Source organism: Chanodichthys erythropterus, chromosome 24 (assembly GCF_024489055.1).
Source record: "Chanodichthys erythropterus isolate Z2021 chromosome 24, ASM2448905v1, whole genome shotgun sequence".
NCBI lineage: Eukaryota > Metazoa > Chordata > Actinopteri > Cypriniformes > Xenocyprididae > Chanodichthys > Chanodichthys erythropterus.
In genome coordinates this window covers 21,876,224-21,890,005 of record NC_090244.1, presented here as the reverse complement: position 1 = coordinate 21,890,005, position 13,782 = coordinate 21,876,224, and the positions used below count along the sequence as shown (strand labels likewise).

The 13,782-nt window shown below is 39.1% G+C and overlaps 1 protein-coding gene across 1 annotated transcript in view; it reads left to right on the top strand.

Moving 5' to 3' along the window:
- Nucleotides 1-13,782, top strand: part of b4galnt4a (beta-1,4-N-acetyl-galactosaminyl transferase 4a) — a 210,974-nt gene that overhangs the window by 193,549 nt on the left and 3,643 nt on the right. The window contains exons 10-18 of the mRNA XM_067379463.1: nucleotides 2,155-2,298; nucleotides 2,495-2,604; nucleotides 2,858-2,958; nucleotides 3,532-3,605; nucleotides 5,873-7,166; nucleotides 7,373-7,731; nucleotides 10,728-10,881; nucleotides 11,943-12,015; nucleotides 13,618-13,771. Coding sequence (XP_067235564.1) covers nucleotides 2,155-2,298; nucleotides 2,495-2,604; nucleotides 2,858-2,958; nucleotides 3,532-3,605; nucleotides 5,873-7,166; nucleotides 7,373-7,731; nucleotides 10,728-10,881; nucleotides 11,943-12,015; nucleotides 13,618-13,771 — 2,463 coding nt within the window. The remainder of the gene's footprint in view (nucleotides 1-2,154; nucleotides 2,299-2,494; nucleotides 2,605-2,857; nucleotides 2,959-3,531; nucleotides 3,606-5,872; nucleotides 7,167-7,372; nucleotides 7,732-10,727; nucleotides 10,882-11,942; nucleotides 12,016-13,617; nucleotides 13,772-13,782) is intronic.

Sequence of the window (13,782 nt, the reverse complement as noted above, 5' to 3'; positions counted from 1 at the left end):
AGTTCTTGTTTAGTACATTAGTGGTTTTGTAATATTAAATACTTTAGTATGTTCCTCTTCGCTTTGGTTCTTGTTTGGATTCAGCTGCTGGTTTCTTTGACCTTCATGTGAACTCCCTTTGAACATAACGCAGAGCTTAAGCACTTCCAGTGTTCATCTCTCACACACATTAAAGAGCAGAGTGTGTGACAACAGCCACCTCTGCTCTCTCTTGCGTTTCAAGTGCACATCAAAGCCTGTCTCATTTGTGTGGAGGGGTCTTCGTCGTTTGAAGGGTGGCACCATCATTTGTCACCCAGGCACTGTGGTGCCTCTGATGTGGAGTGACCCACATATTAGCGAGGAATTATTATCGAGCTTTAGCAGACAGACAGCACATAGGCATAGGTAAATTTGTCAAAGCTATCCTGAATGGTTGCCAAGGTTTATTATACGATATATATTGCCAGGGGGTTGTTAGGTGTGTTCTGGGTGGTTGCCTAGGGCATTGTTATGCAGTTGCCAGGGTGTTGTTAGGCGGTTCCTACAGTGTTCTGGGTGGTTGCCTGGACATTTCTTTTTTTAAAGATTTATTTTTGGCATTTTTGCCTTTATTATGATAGGACAGTGATTACACAGGAAGCGAAGTGGGAGTGAGATAGAGGGGGACGGTTTTGGGAAAGGACCACTATCCGGGACTCGAACTCGGGTTGCCCGAAGCACATTGGCACTACATGTTGGCGTGCTGCCCATGAGGCCATCGGCGCCGACTGCCTGGACATTTCTAAGTGATTGTTAAGGTGTTCTTGGTGGTAAGCAGTTGTAAGCAACCAGGGGGTTGTTAGGTATGTTCTTGAGAGTTCTGGGTGGTTGCTAGGGCATTGTTATGCAGTTGATAAGGTTTTGTTATGTTGTTCCTAAAGTATTCTGGTTGGTTGCCTGGACATTGCTAAGTGATTGTTAAGGTGTTCTGGATGGTAAGCAGTTACCAGGGGGTTGTTAGGTGTGTTCTTGAGAGTTTTGGGTGGTTGCTAGGGCATTGTTATGCAGTTGATAGGGTGTCATTGCATGGTTCCTAGAGTGTTCTGGGTGGTTGTCTGGACATTGCTAAGCGATTGTTAGGGGGGTTCTGGGTGGCTGCAGGAGGATAGGCAGTTGCCAAATTGTTTGGGTGTTCTGCACGGTAACTAATGTGTTGGTAACTTTTGCCAGGGGTTTTTGGGTGGTTGTTAGAGCATTGTTAGGTAGTTGTCAGGGTGTTGTTAGGCGGTTCTTACAGTATTCCAGGTGATTTTCTGGACATTGTTAAGTGATTGTTAAGGTGTTCTGGGTGGCTGCTAGGGCATTGATAGGCAATTTCCAGTGTGTCCTGGGTGGTTGCTAGGGTTATTTTAGAATGTTGCTGGGGTGTTCTGAGTAGTTGCTATGGCATGGCAGATCTAGAGTTTTGTCATGTGTTTGCTAAGCAAATGGTGTATACATTTGCCAGGGTGTTATGGTTTCTTTCTAGGGTGTTGCAGTGCAGTTGCTATGGCGTCAGGTGGTTGTCAGTGTGTTCTCTGTGGTTTCCAGGGCTTTGTTAGGCACTTGCTATGTTTTTTGGAGGGGAGTAGTTATTATTGTGTTGTTAGATAGTTGCTGAGGTGTTCTTGGTGGTTCCCTGGCCATTGTTGGGAGTTTTCTGGGAGTTGCTAATCTTTACAGTGTTGCTAAGCACTTGTCAGGGTGTTCTGGGTGGTTTAAAGGGTGTTGCAGTGCAGTTGCTGTTAGGTGGTTGTTAGTGTGTTCTGAGTGGTTTCTTGGGCATTGTTAGGCATTTGCAGTTTTCTAGGGGTTGCTAAGCAGTAGGGTGTTATTAGGCACTTAGTAGGGTGTTATAAGTGGTTATTATGGTGTTAGGCGGTTGCTGGAGCATTATGGGTGCTTTCTAAGGTGTTCTGGGTGGTTGCAAAAGCATTATTAGACAGTCAATAGGGGTTTCTGGGGGTTGCTAAACAGTTGCCAGGGTTCTAGGTAATTGTTTACTGGCCTAAGCCAAAAAGCCCAACCCTGATTCTCTATGATACTCCAAGTTCTTGTTTCATGTTGCCTTTAAAAGTCTTTCTGTATAATGCTTGTTCATAAACAATGGCTTCTCATCTCCATTAATCATTCTCATTTTTCTTTTTGTGAAAGATGAGAGCAGTTTGAAGATGAACCATGTGGATCACATTCCTCAGTCGCTGGCCAGCCACAGCCCCGTCCCAGCAGAGACCCACACCCACAGCCAACACGGCGCCGATATGCTGCAACCGGACCCCCGCGACACCTTCTTCAACAGTGAGCCTCTCTCTTTCTATTCAGATCCCCTTTCTATTCCCATTTGATTTGATTCTTCTGTCTCACTTTTTCTGTTGCTCTTGAAATTGTCTTTCTCCTTTTTGTGTTTTAAATTTGCATTCTGCATGATAAATAATGAATTTGATAATGCGCCTCTGGTAAAATTTAACTGTCTCTCTCACAATACTCTTCATAGTCCCCATGATTGACCCTGCTCATCTTGAAAATGTATTGCCTGCCTGTCTCTACTCGCCAACATACGTGGTCAAAGACTTCCCTATTGCCCGCTATCAAGGCCTACAGTTTGTGAGTATAACGCATAAATTAACACACACATGCCAAATACTATAGCAGAAAATGCCTAACAATGTACTTGCACCTGTTGCCTTATTGACTTCATGCTGCAGTGTACTAAAACTTCCTGTGTGATTACTGCCCCCTTTTGGTTTACAAATGTAATTGCATAAAAGGCAATCACAGTGTTTGTGATGCTTGGAATGGTATACCCTACATTTCAAGTTAATTTTCAGGGTATCATGCCTGGTTGTTTTGTCCGCAGGTTTATCTTTCTTTTGTCTATCCCAATGACTTCACCCGCCTCACCCACATGGAAAGAGAAAACAAGTGCTTCTACAGAGAGTCGCCCATCTATCTGGAGAAGTAAGCTTGTGTATAGATTGTAATGACATAAATGCTAATTCCAATCAAAGGCTGATTAACTGTAATTATATAAAGTGTATATAATGCATATTAGGAGTAATATAGGACATTCACAACCCATTTAGTGTCTGTTGTATAACATATTTACAAGTGGAACAAAATATTCAGCTGGAAATATCTTGATGAGGATTTGATTGGTTGTTAGGCTGTGATATTAATGGTTAATATTTTTCCCCGCCCATGAGGTTACATCAGCAAAAAGTCATTTCAGAGATGAATAAATGTATTATATTTTGCTAAAATAAAAATACATAGCGAAATACATAGAACTTTATAGTGAAATATAATGAATACTTTATTTTTATTTAAGACAAGCAGGGATATTTATCAAGAAAGCAAATGTGTATTGTTTTTATTTCATGTTGACATTAACTCTGATTTCTTGAAATGAAATGGTTACTCAGAATCGCAGATGATCACTGAACTTAAGAGAAATTAATAAATATAGTTTTCTAAAACTGTATTTCTCTCTTTCATGGACTTGATCTTTCTCTCTCCATCTCTTTCTCTAAGGTTTGGCTTCTATAAATACATGAAGATGGATGAGGAGGAAGATGACAGGCCATTCTTCTTCCCTAATCCTGATGGTGAGTTTGTATGTGTGTGTGATCAGTGATCCAGAAGAGGAATAACACTTCATTAGTGCATCGTTCCGTCACAAGCTGCCTTATTAGAACATGGCAGATATATTCATCAGGAGATAATGGCCTTGGGTTGGAGCCAGAAATGAAATGAATGGCTGGAGTTGTTTTTATTTTCAAAGGGTTAAGGTCTGGTCACACCAACAGTGAAATAAAATGGAAAACAAAGTGCTGACAAAATGTGTATTCATACCAACACCGAAACAAAAAAACTTAGATACATGGCTTAATGGGAAATATCCCCTCTGATAATACAAATATCACCCACTTTAATGCAAAATAACAGACTTCCCTTGAGATAAAGAAAATATTGCACAATACAGAAGAAATGCAATAGACTATAATAACACTAAAACACAAACGCAATGCAATACGCTATAATACTAGTAAAATGCAGCTGATAATATAAATTTAATTTGCTTCAGAGCTGTGATGAAAGATATAGGAATTTATCTTATTATAGCGGTAATAATGGAGAGGTCGCTCGCGAGCACCCTTCTGAAACCTAAAATGATGAACGGGACACCCTATGGTCTCGTGGACTTAAAGGAACACTCCACTTTTTTTTGAAAATAGGCTCATTTTCCAACTCATAGTAATGGTATAGTACTAGATAGTACATTGGTGCTGGAGGTATTCAGTGTACCAATATACTAATCACATTTGCTAATATCTCATTGGTAAACAATGTATAATTTATCATAGATTGAGATATAAACTATAAAAAATAATAAATATTATTGTTTTGTGCATTTTTTTGTGCATATTATTAACTCTTTCCACGCCATTGACGGAATGTTCCATGATTTATCAGACAACGCTTCCCCGCCATCAACGACGTTTTCCAGCAATCCATGTTTTCACTGTCCTGCAGAGTTCAGCTCCAAGCCCAATTAAACACACCTGAACTGGTTAATCATGGTCTTACTAGGCATACTAGAACCTTCGACTGAATCCCAAATGGCACCCTAAACACTCGAGGTCTTCCTCTGAGTCCGCACTTTTGTGACGTAATGCCGCTTTGACTGCCGGGTAAAGTCCTCTGCGTAGCTCGCAAACTTGAGGGCTCAGCTGAAGTACGCATCGAGGGTGCATAGTGGCTGCAAAGGGGTTGCTCGCAAGCACCCTTCTGAAACCTAAAATGATGAATGGGACACCCTACGGTCGCATGGACTTAACGGACACATGCACGTGGCAGCCATTGTAAGTCCATAAGACCAAAAGTGCATAGAAATGTGCCATTGGGGATTCAGCCTTCTAGGCAGGTGTGCTGAGGCAAGTTGGAGCTAAACTCTGGTCTATAGGAATGCATTAGGTTGATTTAAGCTGCAGTGTATAATTTCTGTAGCCAGGGGGCCAGACCAGCCTTAAGGCCCTGATATACTTCAAACGAAATCAAAGAACGAACTGATGTGACGTCATTTCGATCAAAATCAGGCCAAAACGAAGTTCGTTTTGTGTTCTTTTTGGAAGTTCGAAACGGTTTGCCAAAACGAACTTTCAGGAAAAGTTCCCTTCAGCTGCAAAACACCTTCATGCCACCATTGGTCCGTGATTATAACATAATAGGAGGTGTGCGCTGAGGCTCCGCCTTCATCCACATGGAAGTCTTCTCTGACTAATTTGATCTGTTGATTTTGTTGAGGTAAGATCTCCGCAGTTGAAAACATGAACACTCTGGATAGGCGCTTTATAGTAAAAAATGAAGTTGTGCTTCTGATGGAATAAGGCACTGACATTGTCATGTTTTATATTGTAAAGCTGCTTGCTTTTAAGCAATCTATTGAATAAAGTGCTATATAAATAAACGTGACGTGACTGGAGTGCTAATTTGCAGAGCTCGTGCTAACATACCCATGTTATGATCAGACACTTTTCTTATGCTTTCTATAAAAAAATGCTTGTTGTTTTCTCATTTTTGTTGTGTTTATTTTGTTACTGAGAAGGAAGTGTACAGCATTTACATATTCATCTAACCAGGGCCTTTAAAGTACCTCTCTTCAGAGATGCAACAGCTGTTATTCATTGATCCGTATTGCTTTCATTCACATTCAAAATCTAATAAAAAATGTTGATGTCATTTGCCAGAAAGTAATCTGTAAGTTTAGTTTCTCTTCTGCTCTGATAGAAAGAAGTCTATCCTGATGATCTATCCTTACTTCACTGGTAGAGTAACACTCATAGTGTTCAGTGTTTTTGGTGTTTTGCTTTAGATTTTCTTGAAGAAGAAGAGGGGGCAGATCCTGATGATGAAGCACAATTTGTTGGCACCCAGTCAGCAAAGAAGACTGTCCAAGCTAGCCAATCAAGTCACACCTTAAGCCCTTCTGATAAGCCTGTTCCCACAATGCTGGAGAGAAACGAGGTAGAGTCAGACAATACAGCATTGAGGAGAGAGCAAAGGCACTTTTTCACAAGTGCAAGGCAAGTGGTTGGGGCTCAACATCAAAAGACAGACCAAGACACTCTAGACCATCAGGCTAAGGTAGGGTTACCAAAAAGTGAGAGTGTGGTACGAGGTCGTTCTCTCACTTGGGTTCAAAGAGACCGCCGGGACTTCAGAGAGGGTTGGTCAGAAGATCGTTCTCCCAAAATAAGCCGATCAGCTTTGCTATTCCCACCGAAATCCTCATTGGTAGCTCTCAACAGTCGAGCCAAGCAAATCCTCAGCAGTCCTGCTCACACCGTCCCTTCCCCAGGTAACAATCACGCTCATGACAACAGCCACAATCCTGGAAACAGCCACACCAACAAGGAACGCAAGAAGGAAGACAACAAAATTTACGTCACAAGACCTCGACCTGCTAAGGAGAAGCAAAGTCCTGTTTCACGCCACCCCAGAGAGGTCTTCCCTGGCGTTTTCCTGTACCAGAATGGCAAAACAACAAAGTTGGTGAACCTCAGTGCCAAACCAAAGCTCAGCAAAGGACCTCTACGTGCATCCCAGTTATTTGCACGGTCTCCTATGCAGGAGAACAAGGCCTTTCCAGCTAGCCCCAACTTCAGCAAGCCAGCGGAAAATCCTATGGCCCCAAATAGAGCAGCAATCCCGAGTCGTTTTGAGAGGAGGATACGAGGTGTCTGGGAAAAACACCCCCATCCTTTGAGGCCCATAACAACCTCTCGACCACCTCCTGCTCCCACTCCTCCGTCCGCTAACTCCTCTGAGAACGTGCTTCCAACCGAGCCTCTCCATGTCACTTCCTACTTACACACTTCTGAGATTACTGAGTCCCAACAGCAGCGGCCAGACACAGACCCTGAACCAGAGGAGGAAGGAGGCCTATCGGAGTACAGCTATGAGGATGTGGAGCCTCGCCCTGGGTGGGCGGAGGAGTCCATTAATTGGCAGAGGACGTTTTCTGTCAACAGCATGGATTTTGAGACATTGCGCTCTGACTGGAACGATCTTCGGTGCAATGTGTCTGGAAACCTGCAGCTATCTGAGAGCGAAGTAGTGGATGTACTTGCGCAGTACATGGAGAAACTCAATGAACGCAATGGAGGGTGAGCAGTATTTTAGTGTCCGATAAGTTGGTAAAACATTATTAACTTTACAACTCTTTGGTGATAGAATATTATATCATTAACATCAATAACATTGAAAATTTGTATTTTCCAACCTAAGCCAGAGGCACCATGGATGATACATTTCAAGTAATCGTACAGCCACTCGCTTCATTGATCGATCTTTTTCTCTCCATCTTTTTAAGGATTTACACTCTCCTCCGAATCATAAATGTTGAAAAGCGGCGTGACTCTGCACGCGGTAACCGTTACCTGATAGAGCTGGAGCTAATGGAAAGAGGCCGTAAAGTGGTCCGTCTTTCCGAATACATCTACATGCTGTTGCACCATGGCCGGGTAGAAGACAGTCTGGAGAATGTAGAAGGGGTCACAGCATCATCCCCCTCTTCCCCTGTCGCCAGCCCACCTGCTCCCCCATCTCGCACACCTACCCGTGGGGCCCACACCACCCCACAGTGGGGCACGGTGTACGCCAAACCCCTGCTGTGCCAGCCAGTGATGCTGCAGTGGAAAAAGGACGTCATGGTGCATTTTGTGGTGCCAGGTAAGTAATGGATATCCAGAGGCGCCATTAGGGGGGTGCAGAGTATGCCAGGCATATGAGCCCAGGATGCTAGGGGGCCCCAACTCATGACTTGATTTTTTGTGTGTGTGTGTGTGTGTGATTTTTGTTTTGTTTTTTCTTACATACACAATCATTTTAACTAATAATATTGAAGTAAAATACAATTTAAATCTGTGAATTATAGAAAGTAAGAAGTGAACGTGAGCATGCTCTCTCATCTTTTTAAAATACAGCTCATGACGTATTAACTGCATAAAAAAGAACAGGATAGATGGAAAGAAAGAACACAAGTCAAAATTAAAAGAAAAAGTTGGGATGAAGGCGTTAAAAGGAAGTTTCCCTTATGAAATGGGCCCTTATACAAGGAATAAAGAATAAACAAAATATTGGAGATGATTGTTGGTTGTGGATATGTGTTGAAAGACCTCATTCAAGTAGTGCAAGCGGTCTTCTGTGTGGCTGCAAAACCGTAATTGAAAAACTTCTTCAGAGAAACCTTGAATCACTATTCCTGAATTTGGTTGTGTTGGCTGGGGATATCTCTGTATTCTTTGGGCTCTATATATTATCCACCAGGGTTTGTTTTTTGAGGTGACCGTTATTTATTTAGAACATTATTAGAATGTATTTAATTCCTTGGCGACACGTCATGCAGCCACGCAGACCGATATGTATCATGTTTATTTAGTTTTTCCTTTTTATTCAAAGTATTGAATATATAACTTAACTATATAATGAATTGTATGACATATTCTGATTGTCAAATATGTGGACATGAATGTGTTGTATCGTTTAAACACGTTTGTCGATAGCCATGCGCCATGAGTTTGCATCGCGATTCAGAGGATCTGTCGGATTTACATCACGTAAATTTCCACCATATTCCCTGAAATATATGAAATTAGGTTAAGTGGCTGGTGAACTGAGAGAAGAATAGAGTAAATAAAAAAAAAAAAACCTAAAACTACTTTTTTTTTTCCTTCTTTTTTTCAGTACTTAATTTTAATGTCTATCTTTGAAACCTCAAATAAGTCTAATTAAAGGGAAACAACTGCACACTCACTGAAGCTTGTTTATTCACCAACGTTTTGGCTAGTAGCCTTTGTCAACGTATCCTCAAATAAACATTATGTGTTTGAAAACACTGAATAGTTGTGATAGCCTATATGAAGAGCACTAAACATGTCTGTCTCTTGGCTGTGCCAGCCAAAGTTTTTTTTTTTTTTTTTTGCACCAGCCAAAGCGCAAAAGCAGGTTTGAATTATCAGTGAACCTTCTAATCACACCGGTGTGATCGTACATGTAAAGGGTTAAAAACAATCGTATTTCGGTGGAGGAGGGGGAATGTTACTTGAAATATAAATGTTAATATCTTTTTAAACGTCAAAAAAAAAAAAAAAAAAAAAAAAATCATCTGGAAGAAGGGGGCCAAAATTGTCTCGCATACCCCCCTTAAAACCCTTCATGGCGCCCCTGTGGATATCTATCTATTTTTCTGAAAACATGTACCTGATGAGCATCTTATGTTACGGCAAATAAATATATATCGGCAAAAAAAAACCTTCTTTTTAAATGTTTTGCTTAAAATGTGCATATGCAGTCTTTCTTTAAATGTGACCTTGTTTGATATTTTGTTATGTAATGCATTGACATTCATATATTTTAAAGTGTGACTTATAGTGTAACTTTGCTAATTTTCAATCTGCTTTATATTGTTACAATGTTGGTAATACATGCAAATGAACAATGTTTACTCAAGAAATTCCCATTTATTTGTCAGCAAAATAGACTTCTGACAGCTTCAGGGCTTTCGTGAAAACTACAGATTATACTTCCGCATTTTTGTATTCCCCACCCACGAACAGTCGGATCGACAGAGGGTTATTAACAAAACTATTATTGTAAGAGTATAGGTTTATCAATGAAAATTGTATCGTGCTATGTCTACTGTTTAAACTACATTTTGGTAAATGGAACACTATGACAGCAGCATTACTTGGACGGGATGACATTTTGTGTTCGTGGTCATCCAGTTTGAAATGTTGACAACACTGAGGTTTTTTCTTATTTTCTGTTGCACATTCTCTACATATTTACAAGTATTTGCAGCCTCTAGCCACGGCCTACAACTCACTGGATCCTTCACTGGAAACCGAAAATAATTCACTCCTGCTAAACGTTTTCTCTATGAATTCTTGAACAATACAGGCCAACACATTTATGACTAAAAGTTTGCTAAGAAGTATTTCCTACTAAAGCAAGGCGGTATTTGACTCTGGTAAGCATATCCATAGCAGACTGGTGGAAGTGGCCTTGGATGGCAACATTATGAGTGTTGAAGTTTTTATACCTATTTGGCAAAAGGGAAGGCAACAGCCTTTTTTCTCCGTTTTCTCTAGTCAATTAGCTCCAATTTTTCCTTTCTACTGTATAGGCAGCCACGTTTTATTGAAAGCCCATTTTGCCAGTGTTGAAGTACCCCTTTAAGTCTCTAAATACCTTTTGGGCCCACTATATTTTGAAATTCAAATCAAGGTGGGGACCTGGTTTGTTTTTGATTTTTAAATTTATTTTTGTGTAGCAATGAATTTGAACGGTTTTAAATGTGGATTACATTTGATTTGCAGAATGCGATGAAAAAGTATCCCTTGCCTCATCAGTAATTCCATTCTTGTACGTGGAATCTGTCACAACTAGCCTAAGCAGGACAATACATCTATAATTCTGATTTATTTAGCAGAAACCCAAACTCAAATTGAACCATTTTGTATAGCACTCACTCATAGATATAAAAAAGAGAACTGTATTAAACAACAGTGACAGCTATGTCATATAAATACAGATACAGACTTAAATAAGTCAGACTTGTTTTGTGATGAAAATAAAAAAGCAAATCTCTGTTTAGATCTTTGATATGACTGATGTATAAATGTTATGTATTATTAATAATATATTTATTGATGTGTTTCCTATAGTGAAGAATCAGGCTCGTTGGGTTCAGCAGTTCATTTCAGACATGGAGCTCCTGCACCGCAAGACCAAGGACAACAATTTCAACATCATCATTGTGGACTTCCAGAGTGAAGACATGGATGTGGAACAGGCCCTCAGAGAAAGCTCTGTTCCAAGGTGCACAAACACCTGCTTATACACAAATTTCATTATAATATTCATTATAGAAATTTTCAAATGTAGATAATTAACTGCTAAACTTTTAAACCTATTTTAAACAGGATTTTGAAAACTATTGTATAATTTGAGAGACTAAATGGAATAATATATATATATATATATATATATATATATATATATATATATATATATATATATATATATATATGACACACTGGACTACTATTTAAAACTATTGCTTAAAAATCTTAGATATTCTGTTTACCAAGGATGCACCAATACTGCACTTGTGTACTCATTCAAACGCTCTGATACCAAAAACAGAGACCACGCAGCATGTGTCCAGTGTTTGTATTCAGACAAAAATGAAAATTACCCCATAATTTACTCACTCTCAAGCCATCCTAGGTACAGTAAATATGACTTTCTTCTTTCAGTCGAACACAATCAGAGTTATATTAAAAAATATCCTGGCTCGTCCAAGCTTTATAATGGGAGTTAATAGTAAGCAAGATTTTGAAGCCCAAAAAAGCTCATCCAGCCATCATAAAAGTAATCCATACGACTCCAAGGGGTTAATAAAGGCCTTCTGAAGCAAAGTGATGCATTTTTTTAAGAAAAATATCCATATTTATAACTTAATACTCTAGAATTACTGCTATTTTATACTAGTTATTCACTTAAAACATAGCATGTTGAGGACATCTGCTGGTTAAAGCCATGTATTTGAACATAAAAATTTTCATAAATATAAAAAGCATAATGGACACATTATGTGTAAACCTCTCTCTCTCTCTCTCTCTCTCTCTCTCTCTCAATATATATATATAAAATGTTACTTTAATATAGATATTATGTTACCTAATATACTGATGTATATTCATATATTATTTAAAAAAACACTAATATACATTATTTTATCTGAACATAAAAAAATGAATATAAAAATGATAATTATAATAAAATAATATTATACTGTATATTCAAAAAGCATTTTAAGTATTTGACATAAAAGTAGAGGTTACTATTGTACTTTTTCTGGACATTTTTGGACACAGATATGAGTATCTAAGGAGGGAAGGAAACTTTGAACGTTCTGCCGGGTTACAGATCGGTGTGGACACCATAGAGGTAATCACACACTCACATCTTGGAAGTGACACATTGGATTAATTAAAAATTATCATTTCTGAAGTCACAGTTTAGCAAAAGTAAAATTGAAAAAATAACAGAAAACTTTTGACTTTTGGTTTCTTTTTATAATTTTTGCATTTGCACTGTGTATGGTCTGAAAACTGAACTGTGAAGTGTTACATGGACCACATCTTCAGAAATCCTCAGAACTTTTTAATTTTCGTAATTTCGTAATGTCAATTGTTCCTGTAGCTCAACTGATGGATTTAGGATTACCAAAGGTCATGGGTTCTGTTTTCATGTAAAATAAATCTTTGGATAAAAGAGCATATTAAAAGATTAGTTCACTTCGGAATTAAAATTTCCTGATAATTTACTCACCCCCATGACAGCCAAGATGATTATGCCTTTCTTGCTTCAGTCGAAAAGAAATTAAGGTTTTTGAGGAAAACATTCCAGGATTATTCTCCTTATTGTGGACTTCAATAGTTACCAACAGGTTGAAGGTCAAAATTGCAGTTTAAATGCAGATTCAAAGGGTTCTACATGATCCCAGCTGAGGAATAGATTGATCCCAGAGAGAAATGATTGCTCATTTTCTAAAAAATAAATAAATAAAAATGTATATATTTTTTACCCATTGAGTAACCATGTTGCAAAGGTCATGCGTGATGTAGGTGGAAGTACAGAGCAAATGTTTACAAAGCGAACGTGCAAAGACTAAGTCAAACAGCCTTTACAAAAAAAAAAAAAAAAGGTGAAACAATGATGACAGACGATTTTGAAGTTGGAGGTTGGAGTTTTTCCAGTACTTCCGCCTACATCAAGCGTGACCTTCCAATGTGATTACGTAATGCATGGCGCATCCCAGAGCAGTGTATATATATATATATATTAGAAAATGATTGATTGTTTCGCTAGATGAGACCCTTATTCCTCATCAGGGATCATGTAGAACTGTTTGAAGCTGCAATGAAACTGCAATTTGGACCTTCAACCCATTGAACCCTGGAATGTTTTCCTCAAAAAAACATAATTTCTTTTCAACTGAAGAAAGAAAGACATGAACATCTTGGATGACATGGGGGTGAGTAAATTATCAGGAAATTTGAATTCTGAAGTGAACTGATCCTTTAATAGACTAAATGAGAATTGTATTTTCAAAATAAACACATCAATATCACATGATATTCTCCATTCATTTTATCCAAACAAAAAAACGATAAAATATAAATCGGCATCCATGATCATCATTATCAACATTATCAAGCCTAAAGGTTTAGGATTTAGTTGCTTAACTAGCAAGATTCTGTTGTGGCTGTCTTGATTTTACAATCAGTTGGCATAAACCTTTCATATAATGCAAACTATGGGTCTGACAAACATTTTTTTTTTACGGTAATTCCAACATGATGCAGAATTTACGTGAGTGTAACTACCAGTGAGTCACTGTTTACGGACACAAGTCGGACGAGGTTTAAAGCCTTTCTAGTAATCCTCCTTGTGTTAATGTGGCTGGTGATTCATAGCTGTTGCGGTTTCGTAACATAGATGGCACCAGTGCACCAGTGTGGGATGATTCTGCATGTGTGTTTACAGGACAGTCACAGTATCGTGTTTCTGTGTGACCTGCACATTCACTTCCCTCTGAACATCCTGGAGAACATCAGGAAACACTGTGTGGAGGGCAAACTGGCCTTCGCTCCTATAGTCATGAGGCTGGGCTGTGGGAGCTCACCGCAAGAGCCTGATGGTACTGCACAT